A 23,813-nucleotide genomic window follows, 5' to 3' on the forward strand; every position below is an offset into this window, starting at 1 on the left:
CCTGGATTAAAGTTGTTTTTTATACCACACCACCATACAGACATTTTAGTCAAAGTTGAGACTCCTGGTACATTTTAAGTTTAAAAAAAGACATTCCCTCTTTGTCAACAAGGTTTTGCAACTGGAGAAAGCGAAGGAGTTGCTCAAACAGACCTCAAAAGAAGAAGTAGGTCAGCTGTGGACCCAGATCGAGAGCATGAGGGCAAGTCGTCAAGAGCTGGGAGGTGAGATGTGTGTGTGTGTGTGTGTGTGTGTGTGTGTGTTAGTCCATCTGCACAGTTGATTTAGATACCACACATTTGCTGCTGTTGGTGATTAACTATGAAAGTGAAAATGAAATTTGATACTTGGACATTAAATGGTTTTGTTTACTTTCAGTTATGTTTTTTTGTCCATTCTTTGTCTTTCAGAGCTCAAGGAACAGCTGCTGGCTCGCTCCTGTCACGTCGATGACATTGAGCGACTTAAGAAAGAGTTTAATCAGCAGAAATACGAAATCAAAGAGCAGAATGAGGCTGAACTGGAAAACCTGAGGAGGTATGAGAGCACAAGTACATGCAGGGATTAAAGTTCTCCGTACTGGGTACGGATTTCCGTCCTGGGGATTTTTTTGGGATATTTTTTTATGAGATCAGCGCAAATCCGACAAAAAATATGAACACCGGGGTGTCTGTGGCGCCGCGGTGACTTGTCGAACGGCGCCCACTGCAGTCAATCAGCTGTTGGCTGTGCACACACAGTAAAGTTCTCCTCTGGTTTTAGATGCACGTAACCTGACACCTAATAACCAGGCATCAGAATCTTCCGCGGATCCTGGTCTCAGCAAAAAATTTCCGCGGAACGGGGAAAAAAAAAAAAGGAAAAACATAATATGCAAAAAATAAGCGACGTATCTATCCATTCATTCAGAAATCAAAAATAATTTCCATTTGGGAGCCTCTGTGCGGCGCTGAATATGCAATGCCGTGTTTGCGTGTGCTTCTCATTGAAATGACTGGAGGCAACACGTTGCGGCAGTGAGTGAAGCCTGAATTATGGTTCTGCGTTAAATCGACGCAGAGCCTACGGCTCTAAGATCTGGTCACGTTGCGAATGAGCAGAGCCGGCAGGGAAAAAAAGTCAACAGTGCCGCGTGTCCGTGTGTAACCTAAATCTACCATGGCCTCAGTGTTAGGGCTCGGCCAGGTGGGGCTTTATAAATATATGGGCTTTATAAATGTATTAAATATATGAGCGCGGAGTCGGCGTGGCGACGAGCCGGGCGCGCGCCGGCGGACAGTGGAGTCGCGCTGTGAAGCCTGAATTATGGTTCCGCGTTAAATCGACGCGTAACCTACGCCGTACGCCTCGGCGTAGGTTACGCGGCGATGCGCGCCGTACGGTGCGTGTCGCCGCGTACCCTCTGCGTTGGTGTGACGCAGAACCATAACTCAGCGCTAGACCTCTTCGCATGTCGGTGTGCCGCAATGTAAACACTGCGGAGCTACAAGCCTACGTTCGTTTAGAACCCCCTGTCATTATTACATAAAAAGTATCTACTAGCACGGATATTGCCACTGGATTAAAAGATGAACTCTCAGGAATGGATTATAAATTAACGTTTTCAATCGCAACGGGGGGGGGGGGGGGGGGGTCTGAAAACTTTCCGTCCTGGGATTTTTTTTTGCTTTAATCCCTGTACATGCTTACAGTAGGCTCCAATGCCAAACCTTGGTATGTGTGTTATAACTGTTATCTGTTGAATTGGATTTTTTACATTTTTTTTATCATGAACTGATGTCTGAAATATGCTTAGCATGTTTTGCAATGATGCCCATCTCTTTCAGTGTTTACATCATTTTCTCCTCATCATTAAGGTATTTTGAGAAACGATTGCACGCAACAGAGGAGAGCTACAAAGAGGAAATTACTCTGCTCCAACTGAGGTTGGTGGAAGGTGCTTTGGAGGAATCTCTGCTTAAAACCACAGATGAAAGGTGTGTAATTGGCCCTCATATGATTCAAAAGTTGTCTAGTATAATCTGTCTTAAATTTGTTTGAATATTTATGTGTTTGATCTCTATTTCAGTAACTTGTTTCAAATGCAAGAAGAGGTGAAGAATGATGTCACTTGCGATGGTGACAAGCTGGAGAAACAGAAGGTACAAAAGGACACGCATATTTAACAAATTTTTCTTCTTCTGTTTAATTTACTTGTATTGTTATAGGATATCTCTAATGTATTATTTTACTGTATTTTTTCTCCTCCTTCACTTAATGCTATAAAGCTTCACCTGGAGGACAAACATACCAAGGACCTCTCGAATCTTCAGTCCTCTTTAGCTCTGTCTTTTAATGACGAACTCCAACAGGTAAGACATAGACTTGGACCACTGAGAGTAGTCTGAACCTTTCTGTTCATGTGTTCTTTCTGTTCATGTGTTCTTTCTGTTCATGTGTTCTTTCTGTTCATGTGTTCTTTCTGTTCATGTGTTCTGTATCATTTCTTATCAGGTGCACTTAGATCTCACTGATCATTACTATGAAGAGCTCCAAGATCTGAAGACTCGTCATGCCCTGGACCTAGAACATCTCAGGGCCAAACTTTCCGAAAGTCATCTAAAAGGTGCTTCATGCATACATTTTTGTTGAAAAAAAAAAAAATGTATTTGAAAGTTGACTTAATAAAATCACTTTTTTGTCATAGATCTTACAAGAGTTCATTTGGAAGCTGCAATGCAGGTTGAGGTGAGAGAACTACTTTGAAAATTTGAAGTTCATTTCCCCTTTTTTTTTTTTTTTTTTTTTTTTTTTTTTTTTTTCCCCCCTTGTCTTTTCAGTAATTTTTTTATTGCATTATTTCTTAATTAGGCTGAAGTGGAACAGAGGATATGGTGCCTCATTGAGGAGACGCAGACTTACATGACCACCATCCATATCCTAGACAATAAGTTGGCTTCTCTAACTAAACAGCATAATGAAGAGATGCAGTTGAACTCACAAAAGGTAAATACACCCTTCTGCATACTAGATGGGTATCTTACAGAGGAAAATGATGAAAAAGACCCAGTGGCACTCACTACAGTTATATTTAATCGTGCTGTATAGGACCTTTCATACTGAGTTGTTAAATGTATTGTTTTTAACTGTTGCAGCTTACGCTTCTTGAGGAAGCTATGAAAAAGGAAAAAGAAAATATGCAAGAAAACGTGGAGAAGCTGAAAGAGCTTCAACAGAAACATGAATGTGAAACTTCGTCACTGACTTCAGACTTGGAGCAGACGAGGACCCGCCTTGAAAAAGATCTCCACGAGGAAAAAGAGAAGTTTAAATCTCTACAGGCAGCTCTGGACAACAATGACAGTGAGATCATTTTCATAGGGTTCATAATCATTTACTTTTGAAAAACAGTTTCTGGAAGGTTGTTTGTGTTTAAGGCCCACAGGTTCTAATTGAGAGACAGAGACTGGAGGCTCAATATGACAGAGAGCTGCAAAATGTGAAGAACTGCTTGTCTGCAGAAATCAAAGACCTTCAAGAGCAGAGTCAGGAGAGGATATGCCAAGCCCAACAGAGGTGAGATCTAACGGGAGATCAACATCCAACAAGTCAAGAGACTGCAGATTTTTATTATTTTTTTAAACCATCATACCCTGTCAACATTATTTTTATCCAATTCTGTATGTCAGATTTTGCAGTACGACATCACTGACTGACTGTTCAGCCTAGTAAGTGAGTGCATGAAAGGACAGGCAGCATTAATGATAGAGAAATGGCAACATTTTGTCACATCAATACGTTTCATGCAAAAATGTCCTTGTAGAGTCAAGAAAATTGTCATTTCGCAGGCGTAAGTAGTATGACTATAGAAGTGATCACAGGCATCATTTCATGTTCCCTTGTCTGGACAAAATGTATCTAACTTTTAAAATTATTTAGTAAAAAAAAGAAAAGCTTCATTGTGCGTCACCTGTACATTATCTAAAGTAGTAATAATAATAATATATTTTATTTGTAGAGCACTTTTCATGAATAATCTCAAAGTGCTTACATAAACAAGGGGGGAAAAAAAATCAAGACACATAAAAGACTAGAAGTAAAAAAAAAAAAAAAAAGAATAGGATAAAAATAATAAAAACATCTAAAAAAGACCAGGGAAAGCCTTCCTGAACAGGAAAGTTAAGGCCCTTTTTAAAGGTGACCACAGACTGGGGTTGACATAGCGTAAAGATTGACATGTCAGTTACTGTGCTGCTGTGAGGGTTTGGATGTTACCTGATATGAATCCAGTACCTGAAATCACTAGTGAAACTTATGAGTTTAACTGCTGTTAACCTCAGTTTTCCTTTTATTTGGGTATATCTGGGTACTCTTTTTTTAAATTGCTTTGTGTTTTCAGGTTCCAGGAAGAGAAAGCAGTGATGGAGCAGCATTTGGTCCAGAGATATGAAATGGCTTTGGCAGAGCTCAAGAGCACCCATGAATCTGAGCTGGAACGTGAGAGGTCCCTACTACTCAACAAGAACTCCCAAGAGATGGCTGCACTAGAAGCCAGACACAGAGCACAGCTAGCTTCCCTCAGTGCCACTCACAGAGAACAGCTTGCCGCTATGGCTGTTGAGCTTGAAACCAAGCATAAAGCCCAGCTTGTTGCCTTGGAAACAGCCCGCAATTCTACAAGAGACCTTGATAGTCTGGAGGCCGTTTTTCAGGAGACCAAGCAGGCACAGTTAGAGGCTTTAGAGGCAGAGCTGGTTCGCAAACACCAGGAAGAGAGAGATGAACTTGAAGTAAGGATGCTGGGTAATATGGACACTTTGGAGGCCACTTACCTGAAGGAAGTGCAAGTAAGGAATATAATCATGAACCCTAAAGCTTTGTCAAGTCATAAATTACAAGTTTAAAGCTAAATGGAGGCTTTTTATTCGATTTTCGTAGTTTGTAAATCATTTGTAAAATAATGTTCTGTACTTCGTAACCTTAGGCACTGCGTAATGATATCATTCAGCTGGAGGAGAAGCATCGAGAAGAACTGATTTGCCGTGATTCAGCTAATAAACAACTTGTAGAGTGTCATGCTGCAGAACATCTGTCCATCAGAGAAGAACTTAGGAAAGAGCTGGCTCAGGTACACATGGAGAAGTTTAAAGCCATGGCAGCTGAGCTTAGCCATCTTCACAAGGTGAGAAATGATGACAATTTCTCAGTACCTGTCTTGAATTAAATTAATCAGTTGATAATAGTAAATGACATGTCAAGTGAGAGGGTTTGTTCAGATTTGACTGATTTGTACTTGCAGACTGAACTGGGTGCTCAAAAAGAAGCCTTAGATGCTGAACACTGCAAAGCCTTGGAAACGCTGAAGAAGCAGGTAATCACTTCCTCAGTTTGGCTGTATTATTAGGGAGTTGATCGACGAAAAAGAAAGGAAAATGTTAGGTTGATGTTTGACTCTAGCTTCAATACTCATCAATTTGTTTTCTTTTTCTCAGGTTTTGGAACTTGAAAAGCAACACAACACCGCTCTGAAGGATCTCTCTCAGACATGCTCTGCTGAAAAGCAGCAGCTTATCGAACACCACCAACTCCAACTTCAGGTGTGTATTACGTACAGAATGTATAAACATCTCTAGCATTCCTCTAGCATCCATTGCTTAGAATTGAAAGTTGTCTTTGATGGTTTTCTCTTGTTGGTGGCTCTTACAACCCATTAGAGAGCAAATCACACTGAGTCATTGTTCCACCTCTATAATGGTGGTCTTGTGAGTGGAGACAAAGTATGTATTTTGATGCGATTTTATTTTTTATTTTTTTTCCCCTGACTAAGAAATGTTAAAATTGTAATTATTTGGTCAACTGCATGTGCTCATATTTAAAAAAAACCAAAAAAAAAAAAACAATCTTGTTTCCGTTGTAGGAACTGAGGGGAACTTCTGCACGGGAGTCGGAAGCTTGTCGCAGAGAGCTGGGAGAGGAGTCGTCGAGGCAACGACAGCACTTTGTAGAGGAGGTGGAGCTCCTTAAAGTCAAATCAGAGGAGAAGCTTCAGGACAGGATTAATCAGCTGAAGGTAAGAGTAGATGTTTTTTTATTTTTTTTTATTCAAATCATGAATTAAATGAAAGATGCTTAAAAAGCAGCCACATACTTTCTCATTATCAATTATACAATGATTTATTTTCTTTCCCTTGTTGATGATGATGATATATTACTATTTTTTATATATATATCTATCTTCCACATGTGTGCTTTAAAAAAAAAAAAAAAAAAAGCTGTTATTTTTTTTGGTTTAATTTTGTACATTTGACCTGGTTAGCTTGCTGCAGCATCATGTAATGGCAATGGATTATTTGAAGCCCTATGTACGTTAGTGAGGGATGGCAATACCCTCCTTAAGCTCCAGCTGTACCAGTTCAGTCCTGGGGATAGCGCCCTCACTTGGACTGTGTCCCACTTGAGCTTTATCCGAACTCACTTTTCTCATAATCCAGCTGCCATATATGTAGTAGTGTGCACATCCATCTGTTTCTGTTTTCTTGATCTGTGCTCCTGGGTTGTGCATTCGTTTCTCCTATTGCCATCTGAACAGAGGCTAAATGGGATGGATCTAAGCTTTTTAATCCTCTGATGCAGAAGGTTTTAATGCCGCAGTTGTTTTTTAATTGTGTTTTTTTTTTTTTTATGAACATTTAACCATTTGAAACGTGCAGGCCAGTAGGCAGCTACAAGAGATTTAGCTGGCTGTAGAAATGCTGGAGAATAGACCTACAGAGTACTGTAACTTTTTATGTTGGTTGTCAGCATCTGTTAACACGTGTATCCACATTTTTGATTTAACTGAAGACCGAATTTGAAGAGCAGAAGGAGGCGGAGCTTGAAGACTTGAGGCGGAGCTTCATCTCTGAACATCAGGAAAAAGAACAGAGCTATACGGACAAAATGAGCCAACTCACTGCACAACTGCAGCAACTGGACGCAGTTGTGACCCAGGTATTTGACATACAGCTAGATAAAATATTGGACTGTTCCACAGGGTTTTACACTGAGTGGTGCACATGAAAAAATCATTTTAGAAAGCTGGAGACGTCTTGCCTGACAAAAGTATTATGATTTATAATGATTCAAAGAATTTAATTTGTGAGGTTAAAGAGAAGGTACAGCCATATGTGTATAGGCTTTACCTTGCGTCCAAGTTCTCAAATACGTTACTATTTCCATGAATTGCATTTGTCTTGTCTGTGTATTAGGCTTGTGGGGTAATTAAACTTTCCATTATTGAAGGAAAAAAAACAAGTATCACACTTATTATAACTAATGACATCTGGAAATTTGCTGTTGATGTTCTTTTTCCATCCAGCTTTCACCTAGGTTGTTCAATATTTAAGTTTATCTATTACTTCAGTGAAACAAAATATTGCATGATACAGCCGATTTAATGAAATGGTATAATTTTCCACAATTTCTCTTTTTATCTCTATCTTAAATATGTATCGTCAGAAGTAATACATGTGGGGAAAAAATAATTATCCTGATCCTGTCAATTATTTAATTATCAAATAATTATTTTCCCTTCAAAATTGAGTTTATGCAGTCCTGTCCTGCTGATTCTGTTTCATAGTTCTGTGTTCGCTGGTTTAACCTCCGTATATCTTTGTTTCCATGGCACCAGTCCAGCTCGATGCTTTATGGTTAGATATGAACATGCACTCAGGTCTCCATGAAGCCACTATTGAAAGCTTCAGGAGAGGATGGGAGGGAGGGGGCTGTTGTCATGACGATGGCATTGTTGAGCCAGGTGGCTGCGAAACAGGAGTTCGTTAGGAGGGTGGTAGAGGAGGGAAAAAAGAGAGGGAAGACTTGGTAACGGCAAAATGAGAACTCTGAGGTGGGGTAAACACAAGTAAGTAAAGTCTTCTGCCAAGAATGACCTATGATTACAATCGATGGGGGTTTTAGCCTGTTATCTTAAAGAATTTAAAGGAAGTACATGTTTTTTTTTTCATAAATTATAAAAGACAAGAAGCATTAACAGCAGATGTGCATTTTATTTTATAAATTCAGAGCATGCAGTGTAAGGTAAACTTGTTGACGGTGTGATATTGTTCTCTCTGTTGCTAAGACTTTCTAATGTTACATGAGCAAAAAGAATAACATCGTAAATTACCAGTGAAGCAGTCTTTATACTGTTTCAGTTTGAATGTGTTGCCATGCATTTAGTTTTTTGTTCAGCTCATCAGCTCTCTTTCATGTATTGGTAATTTCACCTGAGCACACGGCTAGTTTTGAAACAGCCTGTAGGATGGGACTTATTTCAGTTTGCCATAGGTATTACTAAAATTAACAAGTTAAGCTTAAGACTTAATTTATTCAACAACCCTTCCCAGCTGCGAGCAGAGATTGGATGTCTGCAGGGAGAGTTGCATGGAAAGCGTTCAGAGATGGAAACCCTGGACACCCTTCTTCAACGAAGGGAGCGAGAGAGTCAGGAGGGAGCCAACCTTCTGAAGATGCTCACTGGTGATTTACACACTGCTAAAGAGGAAAGGTAAGTAATGTTTCTGGGCTGTGTGTGTTCCTAAATGTACTGGCACAACACACCAGGGTGTATGTAAATGGTTTATTTTCTTATCTTTTTTTCCCCCTTAAAAAAAAAAAAAAATACATTTGTCCTATTGTGTTTTTTTGTTTTTTCCCCAGATGCAGGCTTTATAATGCAAATGAAAAGTTGGGAAAGGTCCTGGTTGAGATGCTTCGCAGTATAATCGCAATAGAAGAAATGATTGGTCAAAAGATCAGCACCAGAACCCAAACGTCTGACCAGGGGACTCAATGGACGAGCTCAACTAGGAACAAAGATGCCCAAGAGTCAGGTCTGTTCATCTCAGACTCTGTAGCTCTTAATCAGTGTTTTTCTTTAAAAGTCCCATATTATGCAATTTTGATCCCTGTCGATATTGATCAAGCACCACAGCATAGTTGTCTTTTTCTGATCACAACTCAAAAAACTGTCTGGGTTAGTTAGGTTGTGCAGTCAAAGGCTTCATTTACGATTCTCCATCAAATCGATGGCATGGCGACGTACAACCTTGCTGCTGATGCAAACCTACCTTCACCGAGCTCTGCCTCACCCAACATGCACATCCAAAATGCTCTGACTATGCATTGATGCAGACTGCAAGAAATGTGACTGAAAGATTTTTTTATTTATTTATTTTTTCATCTTTTTCGAATTTCCCACATAGTTTTACAGTCGACAGAACAATAGTTGCTGCAATTGCTCCAGTGTCTGTACAAATGACTGATGGTCAACATTTAACAGCTCCAACTTGACTAAAATATATTCTTTGTCTTAGTTACATATAGGTTGTAAACAAAGGAAAAGTTTGTACTTCGAGCTACGTTGCTGAAAAAAAAAACATGCACTACAGCTTTGCAGTGGGTGTAGTTGGTGTAGAGCAAACAATAACGCACAAGTATGAACAGCAGCAATGGCGTAGGGGCTGTGTATAGCCTATGTGCATTGCTGCTAAGTAGAAGCAGAAATCAGGCTTTAAATCTTCCTTTGTGTGCTCTTTAAGCAAGGTGTTAAGCTCCCCCCTCCCTCTGCTCCCCCTCACTTCAATCTCACTCTGCTTTGGTTGCCATCCTAAACCAATCACATGCGTTACTGCCAGTCACATGTCACGGTGACAAATGATTGGGAGATGGATGTTTTCTTTTTTTTTGCTTTTCCTTTTTTTAAGTGACAAGGGCAGAACTGATCCAGTGGAGTTAGATTCATGGGCTGGTTTATCTGCCCTTGGAGTTAAGAGGACCAATCTGCAGAAGCAAATTCATGCTTACATGAACACAGTTGTTTTAAAATAGAAATTAAAATGGCATAAATTAATGGTATGTCATTTTCGAAACATTTATTTACTGCTAACCAATCGTACACAAATAAAAATGATAGCTTGACGGCATGAAAACTGATTTATGATTTAGTTAAAATTCATTTATAGCCTTTTGAGGGTCAGGAAAAGCAAAATATAGGACGCCTTTTTCTTCTTTTTAAGTTACTTAAATGGCTTAGGTTTGGGTCTTAAGTTATAAATGTTGATACAAATGTTGCTTTGTACACATTCATTTATAGAAATGTATTTGGATTTCTGTCACAGGTATCTCAGTGGCAGACTTGTCAACAGACAACTTGGAGCTGACTCAACTGCTCTGTGAGAGTCTGCTGGTGTCAGATACTCAGATCCATCCTGGAGGAGAAGAAAGAGCACTGAACGCTTGCTGCAGATTACGCCATGCAGTAGACACACTGTTGGATCTGCTCAACCAAGCAAATACTCAGGTAGAGAAATACACCTCAACAGTCCACCAAAAAAAAAACCAACATTAAGTTGGGTTTCTATCTTTTACATGTTGTTCATGGCTATCAAATTATTGTGGCTTTTCACTTTTCTCCAGCTGGAACAAACTTGCAATGTCCACCTTTCCCTGGAGGAAAAGTTCTCCAAAGGCAGAGAAGATTCCGCCCAACTCTTTCAACAGCACAAGGTCCTAGTGGAGCAACTTGATATGGAGGCCAAGCTGAAGAGTCAGCTGCAGGTGGAGCTCCACAAGGCCGAAGGTGAGCATTTCATTGTTCCTTCTGAGTTTGCTGTATGTGGACACTAATTCTCAACATTCTTTGGGCTTTAAACTCAAAACTTGCACTGTTGTTAAAACTTACCGTTTTTGAGAAACACCAACATGTGCTCTGTATTTGCATGATGTGTTCAGGACTTGTGGAGGGCTACATGGTTGAAAAAGCTGCCCTAGAGGAGTCTCTGCAGCAGAAGGAGACTCGGGAAGAAAGGCTAGTGGAGGAACTAGAGGACCTCAAGGTGAAACTACAAAAGATGCAAGTCCTCACCACGGAGCTGGACAGCCTCAGAGTGAAGCATCAGGACCTCAGTGAGGAGCACGCAATTCTCCTGCGCCAGAAAGAACATCTCTCTGCTGGACTTGGGGAAAGGGAAAAAGGTAAGCAGAATAAGTTTGAAATCAGTATGCATTAAATGTAACATGACCTCGTTAAGCGTGCTTTACGGTTGTGTAATATCTATGCTCAGATGTACCTTCTCTCCGTAGGCAATTGGCTCAATTTAGATCCTGACGCAGGTTTGTGGGTCAGAGTGGAGTGTGAGTGGGGAGGGTTGGGATGACTTTGCAGTGGCGTGTGAAGTTGCTTATTGTTATATTGCCATTGCAGGTGGCTTTTAGCAAATCTAATTTGTTATGTGATTTGTTCTACTTATGAAATGACAGTATGTATTTTTTGGTATTTAAATCTCTTGTTTGCTTTTAAAGTTAATTTGTTTATATAGATGTACAACAAAACAATGCTTATAACATTTCCCTTTAATTTTTTTCAAGCTTTGTTGGCAGAAACGCAGCGTTTAACCCAAGATAGAATGGACTTGCATCGGCAGGCAGAAAAAGACCATAAATCCCTGTCCACGCGCCTCAGAACCTTGGAGAGAGAGCTTGAAGAACAGGAAACCAAGGTCCTCGAAACAGAACTTCACAACAAGACCCACACTGAAGACCTGGACCAGCATGTACAAGCACTCGAGAAACAACTGAAACACAACAGGCAGTTTATAGAGGTAACTTTAAAGCCATTATGTAAATATCACCCTTCACAAATCTGCTGTTATTTTATTTTTTCAGTTATTTGCAGACCCGAGTGAGGGAGATTGACATCAGAATGATGATAACATTGGTTTTTCAGTTGTATTTCTAAAGCTTTTGAGTGTCAGAGCTTATGTTGCTATATTAATTAAAGTGGATACAGTCTCTTCACTTAATTTCTGTTCACGCACATAGGAGCAGGCTGTCGAGCGTGAACATGAACGAGACGAATTTCAGCAGGAGATCCGCAGGCTTGAGGCCCAACTCAGACAGACGCCTAATGTGGAAAACAAAGGACACAGGGTGAGGGCCAATTAACTTGAGTAAAGATTTGTGTGTGTCAACGTTGATGTGAAAAAAATTCTACACCATTTCATGTATACAGATTTACACATGGAAAAAAAAGAAGTAATAATACGGTTCTTAAAATGAAAGATCTTGAAATCTGGTAAATACAACCTCTGGAAACAACACGTAATATACCACTTTGTTTGATCATTTATTTATTCTTGAGCCAAAATAGAAGCTTTTCATGAGAAATAAATATAATAAAGATAAATGGCAACTAAATCCTTCTAATCAAACAGTTAATAAACTGATCTTTAGTAAATGTGACCACCTATGTAAAGTTATGGCATTTTTCTGGTTTGAAGTAATTCAAATGAAGGAAAAGATATCAGTTGTTATCTTAGGAACAACTGTGTCTCTGAGAGATTATCCCCTAGGGTGAATTATTCACAATTGAAAAGCATTCAATAAAATTGCCAGTCATCCAGCAAATTCACTCCAAGGTCAACTGAACAATGCTCGGAGAAAGAGAAAAAAACCTCAAGACTCTGTAGCCTTCAGTTGGATATGATTGGCTATACAATTAGAAATGAGACCAAAGTATGAGTTGTTTTGAAGCGTTGCCAGGAGAAGCCCTCTTCTCTCTTAGCAACGTGATTATTTGGCTTAAGATTTCAAAGTTGCATTTCAACAAACAAGAACACTTGGAATTGTGTTCTTTTACATGGACAAGACCAAAGTTTAGATGTCTGGCCATACTGCACAATGCAATGTTTGAAAACCAAGGACAATATATCAGAACCTACATCTCATAACTATTAAGCATTGTGTTGTAGGAGGGTTAATATAATATATATGTAATAACATTTGACATTCATAGGACCTGGGCACCTTCCAGTCACTGACTTGACATGACTGTATTAGAGTATTCATATGCGAGACCATCTGTCTGACGGCTAAAGCTTGCCTGAAACTGGGTCATGTAATAGTACAGTAATTCCAAGCACACCAGCAAATCTACCACATAATGGCTGAAAAAGATGAAAGGGATTGGGCTCAGGACCTGAACCGGGTCAGACTCGGAACAAGTCAGACTTATTTAATCATGGAAACTTGTATTCCTGAATCCAGAACATGGCAGACTGAAGTTATGCAAAGTGTAGTTGCTTCTTTAATGCTGTTAAGAGTGGATCTACAAGTTAATTCACAATGTTTTTCAAACATTTGCATTTTGCTTTAGTTTTGGATAAAGAGACAGTCAAATATGAAATGTGCTGTTCATTCCACATTGAATTTGCTTAATGTCAAGACTTGATGACCAGATTGTTTTTGTTTTGCCCTAATGCAACTCTATGGTCTATAAATGTCCTTGTTCACATGGCTGCACTAAATGTAAATGTAAACATTCAAAAAGGAGGGCGTTTGAGCTAGACCATATGAGAATTGCAAGCTATACTTACAAGACATTGTGATAAGTTGTTTTTCATTTGGACGGTGTGTCCTGTTTGTTTCTAATATTTGATTGTTTTGTTATGGTTGGATTACAAGTTGTGATGAAGTGTATGCCGATACTACTACTCGCATGTTTTAAGTGATAAATGTCTTGTTTGTTTACCAATGAGTCTGACTGTTGCCATGTGTTTATCCCTGTGCTGAATGGATTGCTGTAGTTTGAGGACTTGATGCTGCAGGTATGAAATATAACTGTAGCAAATCTCTTATAGGCCCTATGTTGTGCATGATATGGATCTCATTTTTTTTCCACTTTGGTCATTCGTAGTTTTAATCCTTCATACTGTATTTATCATTCTTTCTCATTGCTTCATCCATTTGGTAATACTCATTCTTTTATTTCCACAAATAGCATGCCTTTAATCTCCATTTCATTACTTTCTGGAGTGGTCTCATTTAGATCTGTGTGGAATTGGCTGCAGATTTGGAATGGCTTTTTTCCCCTTTTAAATAGCTTGGATTTACATTTTGAAATGCACCTTTTACTATGAGAAACTTTGGAAAACTGCCATTTAAAATTATGTTACCTGTCTCTTGCAGGTGGAGAGTCTACAAGCAATTATTAAAGATAAAATAGAGGACCATGATTCCTTATGTTCAGCCCATCAGCAAGCCCAGCGCGACCTGGCAGAACGAAATGAGGAAATTGACAAGCTGGCTGGGCGAATCAGAGAGTTGGAGCAAGCACTGCTTAACAGTACTCAGAGTGTTAGATCTGTTGGTGAACTGGAGCAAGAACTACACAGAGCGAAGCGGAGGGAGCAGGAGCTCACACAGGTCAGAACAAAATGCACACTTTCACTTTAGCTTCTCTGTCCATTAAAACTTTTTTTTATATCCTTCCCCTTCTTTTTAAACATATCTTCCTGTTCTCTGTTAGGATAAGCTCGCATTGGAGCAACAGCAACTGTCCAGCAGGCTCCAAATCTCAGCTCTGCAATCTAAACTGGATGAGACAAGACACTGTTACCATGACAACACACGTGACCCCACCCAGGAGCTTAGGGATGCTTTGGACACTGCTCAACAGAATCTACGTGCCAAAGAGAATGAGGTCTGTCGGATTTTATGTAAATCTGGTTTATGGATGATTTGGGAGGATAAAGACGTGTTGACTGCAGTGCCCCCTTCTGTAACAAATTAATATGGGCATCCAAATCTAGCATTTTTGAAATCATCGCTCAGTAATTGATTTCTCTTTATCCCAATATAGAAAAACAAATATTTGAAATGGAAAAAAAAAAAAAACACAAAAAACTCAACACTGTTATAATTTTTTCTTTCTGGCATGTGTCTTAGGTTGAGGTCTTGCTTAGCCAGGTGGAGAATGTACAGAGAGACTTGAAACTGAAAGAAGTTGAACTAAAACACCTCACTCTACAGTTGGAGCTACTGACAAATAAGAATACAGAACATGTTAATGAACTCCAAGAGCAGATTTCTGGCCTTAAGGTGAGAATTTTGTCCTCAAATTTAAACAACTGTCTAAAATCATATACTGTGTATGTGTCTTTTTTAGTTAAGATGCTCAGATACACAATCCAAATGAATATTCTTACTAATTATTTTCTGGTAAAGTACTAGTAATAATGTCACATATTGTTACTTGGCTAATAGGGACTAGAGTGATGGATGGCTGAATAGCCTCTTCGTGCTGAGTGAAATGCCAAGGAGAACAGCAGTGGTTTAAAAAATACTTATTTGTTGTTTTCTGTAGTGAACTGATGAATATAACTGTGTTTACAGGAGCAGATATCTGCCCTCACTATAGTCAATGAGGAGCAAGAACACAGCCATGTAGAAGGAGCTGAGGAAGAGAGTCTTTCATCAGCTCTTCTTCAGGAGAAAAACCAGGAGATTGACCACCTCAGTTGTGAGATTCAAAGACTTGAACAAGAACTGGAGAATGCCAGGGACAACGAAGTCAGCGTAAGCACACACTGGCTGTTTACAGGCAGCATTTGTGTACATGTAGGTGTAGGGCGTATAAAGATGTAATTGTGATTTATGCTTGTGTTTTTAAGGCTTTGGAAGAAGAGGTTGAGGATCTCCGCGCTCAGGTTGAACGTCTTCAGTCTGAAGTCACTAGAGTCCGCCATGACAGGCAGGAGGAAGAAGAGCGCCTTCATGAGGTCATTAGTACACTGCAAGCAGAACTTTCCACTTTGGGCCCCAACCTCCATGAAGTCAGTGACTCTCAGGATGGCGACAGCATCAACCCTTCACCTGCTCCCAGCCCTGAACCTCGGCAGTATACTATCCAAGAACAAGAGAGGAGGGGAGGACCGAGCAGCCTTAAGCATGAGCTCAGCCTCACTCACTCGGCTGCTTCTAATTCCCTTCGATCTCATCTCAAGACCCTTCAGAGCCAGCTTGAGACTGCTGTGGTGGAGAAAGAGGGATTGGAGAGGTTACTGCTCACACAAGAGGAAGAATACCAAAGACAAGGAGAAGAGTTTGGAAAGAGGCTCCAGGCTGAAAGGGAAAAATCCAATGAAGTCCAAAGTCTCCTTGTGGTGAAGGAAACTGAGCTGCAGGAGGTTGAAGCCAACGTTGAGGAGGAGAGAGAGAAGAGGAATCTCTTGGAAGAGGAAACAAACAGTTTGAAGGCTCAAGTTGAAGGAACGGCAGCCCTCTATGCAGAACAAGCTCACCTTCACTCACTGGTTTTAGAATTGGAAAAGAAGGAAGAGGAGAGGGAGAACGAGAACAAAACTCTAAAAGCGAAGGAGCAGGACATGAAGATGGAGATGGAGGTCCTCAGGGAAACTGGTCTTACTCTTGAGAGACAACTCCAAGAAATGAAAACGGAGTTGGGAGACTTGGAGGAGATGGTGTCTGAGGGAAGGGCAAGGATTAAAACCCTTGAGACAGCGAAAGGAGAACTCTCTGCTGAACGCGAGGTTCTGAGAAGGAGAGAGGGTCAGCTCCAGGAGGAAATTAAAAAGCTGAGGCACGAGGTGACTTCAATGAAAGCACTGATCCAGGAACTGACAGTTAAACTACATGAAAAAGATGCCAAAGAGGAAGAGGCTCAAAGTGAAGTCTTGGTGAGAGTCAATGTCACTATATATGCACATGTTTACAGCCCCCCTCTTTTTCTCTTTACACTTGTGTGATTTCATAAGTCATGATCGAAGTGAAAGATTATTTTTTTGCATGCTTGTGACAAAGTAAATAACTGACACAATGCTGTATGAGTGTACATAATGCAGCATTTCCCAAAACTGATATGAATTTTGAGATTTGATTGTTATGGTGAAAATTAGCCTCTTTGTTTCTCTCATGGTTACGAGTGTTGTGACCAGTCTACAGCAGATGGCAGTCAGATTTCATTAGATCAGGGGTCTCGGACTCCAGTCCTCGAGGGCCGCATTCCTGCATGTTTTAGATGTTTCCCTGCTCCAGCACACCGCGATACAAGGAGCTTCGTCAACAACGGAGTTCTCCAGACCTTGATCACAAGCTGGTGCTGACCGTTAATTTGAATCAGGTGTGTTGATGCAAGGAGACATCTAAAACATGCAGGATTGTGGCCCTCGAGGACTGGAGTCAGAGACCCCTGCATTAAATAGTCTTATAATACTTTATGCAAATCCCCACATCAAAAATAAATGAATTCAATCTCTTTGTATCTTAAACACGGTACGAAGGCAAGTTTCTTATTTTTTGGTCTTAAACAATAAACGTGCCTGTCAGTATACATTTCTTTAGATGTATATAGTCAAAAAGGTCCGACTTGGCCTTCAAATCTGGCCAGGAAGTCTTCAAAAAGCGGTAAAGTATCATCTTCCAGATAACTTTAAACCTGCTTCCACAAGCCTCAGTGCCAGACGAGAAATATCTCGGTGTTGCATTTTTCTACACACAGATTTTCTGGCGACTGCAGGAGAGAGCACATCTGGTTGCAATTAGGGGCGTTTCTGTGATGACGTGTTACAGAGCAAAGACCACAGAATCTCACTTCCACCGAGGAAGTGACATCAAAATAAGGAAGCAGCAGAAAAATCCTGTTAGCTCTGGGGTTTAAAGCTCTGTTGCACTTTTTTCTATATGCAGGTGTTTCTTTTGCAGCAGGATGCGGTAAGAAGTGGTTGACCAAGTTTGCTTGCCGTCTGCCTCGATTCTGAACTGGCTTTTAAGAAAAGATGCATGTACTACTATACTATGATAATACTTAATAGTGAGCATATTTTACTCCTCTCAGAACCATGCTGATGTGACCCTGGCTAAAGCTGATGCTGCTTTGAGACAAAGTGAGTCGGAGTTGGCCGGGCTGAAGGCAGAACATCAGCTGCTGAGGACAGAGCTGGCTGCAGCGAAGCAAGGACTGAGCACAAGTACAGAAAGAGCTGAAAGACTTTATGAGGAAGGACAGGTGAGAATATGAGAACTAAGCAGAGAATGTAGTCTGTAAGTACTGCAATTTTATTTTATTTGTTTAAGCGGTGGTTGTTTTTTGTCCAGACCAAAGACTGTGCCCTTGCTGACTTGGAGAATGACAACCAGCAACTAAAAGTGGAACTACAACGTCTTCAGGCGGACCTGGATGTACAGGAAGAGGAACTAGCTTATCAGCAAAAAGAATTGGAGCTTCTCAGACAACAGTGCCATCACCAGGACACGCTTTCTCACCAGGAATACCCTCAGAAAGGTGAGCACTTAATTATTTTTTTCTGAGGGTATCTATCATTATATACACTCCTTTTCCATACACACAACAACTAGAAATAAAAACGGCAGCAGTTAAATTTGTGGACATTTAAGAAAGATTAGTTCTATGACATTTAGTCGAAAGACTGGAAGCTCTCATCTCTCGTCTCTCACGGAAATTGATACTACAATGGATGTGTGCTCTCATACTGATCATTTATATCACCGTTAGGTATTTCTCACAGATCTTTGGAGGATGTTGTGGCTGGCTCTCGAGAAGAAGCTTCTCTGAGCTCACCAGAGGTCTTGAGGAGACACGAATGCTCTGAGGACAGAATCCGAGAACGATTCCACACCTCTGTTTTCGATTCTCATCTGTGTCAGCTCAGCGGCCTGAACAGTACAGGCCTGGATCCCCCCAAGATCAAAGCCTCTCCCAAAATTATAATGGAGTCTCCACACTCGAGGACCATCACCCCTGATCCAGCCACACAAAGTACCCACTCCCCAGGCTCTTTAACGGTGTCTGACAACTTCTCCTTGCCTGATTCACTGGGTGCTGACAAAGTATGCAGGCTCATGGTTTTGTTTTGCACTTGTACAATGAATGTTTAGAGTTTCATTTGGGACGGATGTGATTTCATCTTTTTTTTTTCACCTTTTTTTTTTTTCTCTTAGGTGCATGAGTTGGAACTACTTGACCTAACAGCACCTTCATCTCCATTCGACTCCACCTCTTCCATATCTACACATGAATGGGCCAGTGATGGTTATGGCAGCAGTAAGTATTTATGCTTTTGAATATGTGGATTTTTAGTCTTTAATCTTCTTCATGGTAGGTTTGATGTTCAGCATCAAGCCAACATTACTTGCTTAAATCCCACATCAGTTATATATATGTATGTATGTATGTATGTATGTATGTATGTATGTATGTATGTATGTATGTATGTATGTATGTATATATGTGTGTGTATATATATGTAAAAAAGTCTTAAACTACTTTCTGGCTTTCATAACACTCATCGTGCTTAGCCCTATGACCACTGATGAACATAAAATGTTTTTTTTTTCTTCTTTTTTGAACTGGACATGTATTTAAAGTATTTTGCTAAATAAATAAGTACATCATTTTTATGTAGTGTTTTTAAAGTCACATTAGGGTGAGTCTGTTGAGGTGTTTTCAGTAACTGAAATGTTTACAAGAAGAGGATGATGTTTGTGTAATTGGCTCAAAATAAACAATTGAAACTGTCAACCAGGAACATGGCACACCCAGTGCAACAGTATGAAATTGGTTTTTGTCTGGATATAGAATATCAACGTGAGTCAAGAATGTCTGGTTTGGTTCTGTTCTTGTTCAGATGTGAGCTCAGAACTGGGTGCACGGCTGAAAGTGGAGCTTGAACAGACTGAAAGGCTGGATGCTCATTTCATTGAGTATCTCCGCTGCAGAGGAATGAACCCCACTGTTAACACAGACAGTGCTGCCGGAAGTATGAGCTACAGTGATGACTTGCTGTCTCCTGAGCTTCAGGTAAGGTATTTGCAATATAAAACAGAATTCTACAATGGCATTGTGCTTAAGTTTTACTTCATTATTTTGATTTCCTACAGGGTCTGTTGAAAAAAGTTTATCAAGAAAGCTGCAGAATTCTCAGTTTGAGCCAGCGTCGTGCTGCTCCTTCAACCTCACTGACTCGGACACAGCATCTTTCTGGAAATGATCCGCTGGACCACAGGGACGAGTTGGCTTTGGGTGATCCTCCCATGACCTGGCAGCAGGAGAAAAGGGCTCTGCAGGAGACTGTGATTGCTCTCAGAGAACTCCTCTGTCGAATGGCACAGAGACACACACAAGTGAGTTTCTATAGCTTCATGACTTCAGTGAGAGGGTAATTTGTTTTAATTGTTAAGTTGAAGTTATTTTGATATTTTATAAAGATATTTCATATAGTATTGTGCTTGTGTTTTATTTGGGTTTAAGGATGCTAGATTAAACTTTTACATTTCTTTTAAACTCCTGAGTATCTGCTGACCATGTTACGCTTTCCTTCTCAGTCTGATTACACTGATAACTGGCACAGTGGTCAGCTACAGACTGATGGGCGGATAGAAATCCAACTTAGGGCAGAACTGGAAGACAACCAGAAGCAACTAAGATGTGCCCATGATACTCTACAAGAGCACAAGAACAAAGTACTGTCGCTAAGGTATGTAAATACAAAAAAATCATAAGTTACCCATTTCATAAAGAAGCATAGTCATTTTGTTAGTGGTTCTTCTTTTGACAAGAAGTTAACTCTATCCACATTATTCAAATCATTTCATATGAATAAAGCCATATTTACTTGTTTCATTAAAACTAGTTGTTTAGTTTCTTATCTCATTTCAGCCAACAGGTGAGTAGCAAGATGTTTGAGAAGACCTTATATCCAAATGATTGCATACATTTTGAAACTACATTCTAGATGTTTGTGGATCTTTAGTACAATAACGTAAACATTCCTACCGAGTTAGTTTTCAGATCCCTCATTCTGAAATTTGATCAGCTTTTATTGCAATGAAATAGTGTAAAACACAATTTTACAACTTTGGAAAATAAACCTAAGTGTAATGGTGGGGATGCAGTCTGTCACAACGATGTTTGTTTGCTCTCGCTTGATTAACTAATGCACCACCTTGTTGCACTATATTTTTGGTAAAATTTGAACCATATTAAGCCATTTGTGTTGAACGATCTTTTTTTTTTTTTTTTTTGTTCTTGAGTTTAAAGTAAGTGTTGACAAGTAATGTTTGAATTGATTGTCTTTATCTCCAGACTGACGGCGGAGGAGAGTGTAGAATCTTTGAGGAGGGAACAGACCAGAGTCCAGGAGCTTCAACGTGACCTGGAGCAGGAGAAAGCTCTGAGTCACCGCAAAGACAGAGAGGAGGAGGAAAGGAGAGCGGTAAGACGAGAACTCAGAAAATGTAAACCGTATTTATCATATACTTGTGTTTTGTGTAGGGTTGCCCCGATACCATTTTTTTCACACCGAGTACGAGTATTTTAATTTGTGTACTCGCCGATACCGAGTACCGATCCAATACTTCTACCACAAAAATAACTAGGCTAAAAATGCAATGAAAAATGCAATTAATTGGCAGACAGGTTTTATTTGCAACAGAAATTTAATTTTAAACAAAACTCAGCCGGCTGGGCTTTCCTCCGCGCTTTAGTCTCATCGCAGGTACATCAACTGCGCATGTGCGGTGCTTCACCTGAAGCCGTCCGTGTGAAACAACATAAGCAATCAAATATAATTTAAAAAACAGGCTAAATTAAATGATGTTACACACTCTTATACAGTAGGTAGCAGTATGCACCTTAAAGTTGGTTGCGATCCGCCAATAAAACAGAGAATAAGAAGAAGAAGAACATAAACAATCCCATTCTTACAGTCCAGTTATATAGAGTGCCGTTTCAGGCAAGATAGCGACAATTAATGCAAGTGGGACGTCAGCAGGGTGGACATATTTCAAAATAAGGGACGACAACAGAAGCAAGACAGACTGCGGGCTGTCGGCGCGGCTAACCGGCTAACACGGCTACCCGGATTGTAACAATGGGATTGTTTATGTTGTACTGTGAATTACGTGGAGTGTTTAATAAAGTTCCCTGTGAGTAAGGGTAATACTCAACCGTCCAGTTTGTATAATTAAGGAAGGTAGAATTTACTGAAACATGGAACAGCTGGCTGAGCAGCAGCAGCTCTGTGGCTGCAGACTGACCCGGGGAGCCGTGGGACGGCTCAACATCTCCCCCTAGCGGCGCTAACCAGTAACTACAACAACAATGAAGTATCGGTGCGTGGTATCGGAGAATTTTTGCAAGTACTAGGGCATTATCGGCCCCGATACCAGTATCGGTATCGGGGCATCCCTAGTTTTTTGGTTACTAGACCATTTCATTTGTTCTGTCATTATGTTGACAATATGGCTCCTGTGTTTGCTGGTTAAAAAGGGTTAAAAAAAAGTTTTACACTTTACATTCTTGATGACCCTTCTGTTTCCTTCCTGTTCAGGCTGTGCAAGGATCTTCAGAGAAGCACAAATCTGAGATCATGTCTCTCAGGGGTCAGGTGGAACAGGAGAGGGTGGCAGGCAGTAACCTCAGGCAAGAGCTTCAGATCGAACAGTCTCGCAGTGTGCTGCTAGAGAAACGTTTAGAGGACACCCTTAAGGTGCTAGAAGATGAACGCCAGCAATCTACCAACCAACAACAGCTCAACTTGCAAGAAAAGACTCGCCTTGGCAACCTTCTGAATGAAGCAGAAACCCGCCTGGGTGAAGTTCACACTAAGCTTGCAGATTCTCACAAAAAGCTTGATGAAGAAAGGGAACGTTGCTCCAGGCAGCTGGATGAGCTCAGTCGCAGACACGAGGCTGATGCCACCAGAGACAGGAAGTTCCTCTCGGACTTGCGCTCCCAGCTTGAGCAGGAGCGAAGGCAGGGGGAAGAGCTGGCTCTCGCGGGGGACAAATTGAGGTCTGAGTTTCTGCAAAGCAAGAGGAAATGGGAAGACGAGGATAGAATGAGGAGGAAAGAGATACAGAGCGAGGAGGAGGCCACGACCAGGTATAGAGTCACAGTGGAGACTTTGATGGAGCAGAAACGGGAAGTCGTTCACGATCTAGAGATTGAGCGAGAGCGTTTCAGGCACCAAGCACTGGAACTGTCAGACCTGAAGGAGAGGCTCCGACTGCTGATGGACAAAGAGAGAAAGAGGGACGAGCAGTGGGAAAGGGAGAGGAAAAAGGAAAGACAAGAGCGGGTGGAGAGAGAGAAGCGACAAGAGAGGCTCAATAACAAACTGGTAAGTTATAAACCTCTACCTTTTATCTCTGTAGCATATGTGTAAACTTTGCAAATGTAATACTTTTATATACACTTGTGTATGTATGTATGTATGTATGTATGTATATATATATATATATATATATATATACATATACATACACATATATAATATTTAATTCATTCATTCAAGGTTGTTTTAAATGTAGACAAATACATAATTTTAGACATGTTTGTTTAAGTCTGAGTTGGAGTCACTAAGGAAGCAGGACCAGCAGCGCATGCAGGAGCTGCAGCAAACTCTGGCAGACCTGGAAAGAGAGGAGAAGGAAATGGCTGCTCAGAGACTTTCTTCACACACCTCAGGGCAGCAACTCAAAGCTGCACCTGCACAGCATCCCAGCAGTAACTCCCAAACTGATGCAACCCAGTCAGGCATGTCTCAACAGCACCAGCAGGTACTTAAGTGCTTAAATGTCTATGGAAATTTAAATATATTTTGATTGGTGTTGTGGCAAAAGTATAGATTTTTTTTTTTTTTCAGACAACATGAAATGCATCAGTCTTTTTATTAAAGATAGATTCATTGTAAGACGTGTTTTTCTTGCACAGATGCCATCCATGATGTCATCTAACCTGTTGGAGACGCTCCTGAAGGATAATTCCCAGTTAACAGAGCGCCTGACATCACTGAATCAGGAGAGAACAACCTACAGACATAAACTCACCTCCCTGGAGAGACAGCTGCGACGCTCAGAAAATGAGCTCGCCAAGGTCACAGCCGAGACTGAAAACAGACCCATCAATGACTTGGCCAGCAACAGCAGGGTCAGTGACAGAACACACACACTAGGCTGCTTTCCCATTATGGTGTTTC

At 40.6% G+C, this 23,813-nt stretch overlaps 1 protein-coding gene across 3 annotated transcripts in view; it reads left to right on the forward strand.

Moving 5' to 3' along the window:
* Positions 1 to 23,813, forward strand: part of pcnt (pericentrin) — a 39,988-nt gene that overhangs the window by 11,528 nt on the left and 4,647 nt on the right. For 2 of the 3 annotated variants that reach the window (XM_061743197.1, XM_061743198.1), the window contains 41 exons: positions 113 to 224; positions 411 to 537; positions 1,857 to 1,976; positions 2,069 to 2,141; positions 2,268 to 2,351; positions 2,494 to 2,605; positions 2,687 to 2,727; positions 2,851 to 2,985; positions 3,135 to 3,342; positions 3,417 to 3,555; positions 4,379 to 4,826; positions 4,964 to 5,161; positions 5,279 to 5,350; positions 5,472 to 5,576; positions 5,897 to 6,049; positions 6,823 to 6,969; positions 8,364 to 8,524; positions 8,677 to 8,849; positions 10,137 to 10,318; positions 10,435 to 10,597; positions 10,750 to 10,992; positions 11,101 to 11,130; positions 11,386 to 11,618; positions 11,839 to 11,946; positions 13,602 to 13,622; positions 13,984 to 14,220; positions 14,324 to 14,497; positions 14,743 to 14,895; positions 15,190 to 15,372; positions 15,468 to 16,493; positions 17,651 to 17,821; positions 17,911 to 18,097; positions 18,329 to 18,663; positions 18,775 to 18,877; positions 19,461 to 19,633; positions 19,714 to 19,956; positions 20,158 to 20,309; positions 20,918 to 21,047; positions 22,164 to 22,955; positions 23,179 to 23,394; positions 23,549 to 23,764. In XM_061743197.1, coding sequence (XP_061599181.1) covers positions 113 to 224; positions 411 to 537; positions 1,857 to 1,976; positions 2,069 to 2,141; positions 2,268 to 2,351; positions 2,494 to 2,605; positions 2,687 to 2,727; positions 2,851 to 2,985; positions 3,135 to 3,342; positions 3,417 to 3,555; positions 4,379 to 4,826; positions 4,964 to 5,161; positions 5,279 to 5,350; positions 5,472 to 5,576; positions 5,897 to 6,049; positions 6,823 to 6,969; positions 8,364 to 8,524; positions 8,677 to 8,849; positions 10,137 to 10,318; positions 10,435 to 10,597; positions 10,750 to 10,992; positions 11,101 to 11,130; positions 11,386 to 11,618; positions 11,839 to 11,946; positions 13,602 to 13,622; positions 13,984 to 14,220; positions 14,324 to 14,497; positions 14,743 to 14,895; positions 15,190 to 15,372; positions 15,468 to 16,493; positions 17,651 to 17,821; positions 17,911 to 18,097; positions 18,329 to 18,663; positions 18,775 to 18,877; positions 19,461 to 19,633; positions 19,714 to 19,956; positions 20,158 to 20,309; positions 20,918 to 21,047; positions 22,164 to 22,955; positions 23,179 to 23,394; positions 23,549 to 23,764 — 8,079 coding nt within the window. The remainder of the gene's footprint in view (positions 1 to 112; positions 225 to 410; positions 538 to 1,856; positions 1,977 to 2,068; positions 2,142 to 2,267; positions 2,352 to 2,493; positions 2,606 to 2,686; positions 2,728 to 2,850; positions 2,986 to 3,134; positions 3,343 to 3,416; positions 3,556 to 4,378; positions 4,827 to 4,963; positions 5,162 to 5,278; positions 5,351 to 5,471; positions 5,577 to 5,896; positions 6,050 to 6,822; positions 6,970 to 8,363; positions 8,525 to 8,676; positions 8,850 to 10,136; positions 10,319 to 10,434; positions 10,598 to 10,749; positions 10,993 to 11,100; positions 11,131 to 11,385; positions 11,619 to 11,838; positions 11,947 to 13,601; positions 13,623 to 13,983; positions 14,221 to 14,323; positions 14,498 to 14,742; positions 14,896 to 15,189; positions 15,373 to 15,467; positions 16,494 to 17,650; positions 17,822 to 17,910; positions 18,098 to 18,328; positions 18,664 to 18,774; positions 18,878 to 19,460; positions 19,634 to 19,713; positions 19,957 to 20,157; positions 20,310 to 20,917; positions 21,048 to 22,163; positions 22,956 to 23,178; positions 23,395 to 23,548; positions 23,765 to 23,813) is intronic. The other variant, XM_061743199.1, reaches the window with a different exon arrangement.

This window comes from Cololabis saira, chromosome 16, assembly GCF_033807715.1.
Source record: "Cololabis saira isolate AMF1-May2022 chromosome 16, fColSai1.1, whole genome shotgun sequence".
In the NCBI taxonomy this organism is placed as follows: Eukaryota; Metazoa; Chordata; class Actinopteri; order Beloniformes; family Belonidae; genus Cololabis; species Cololabis saira.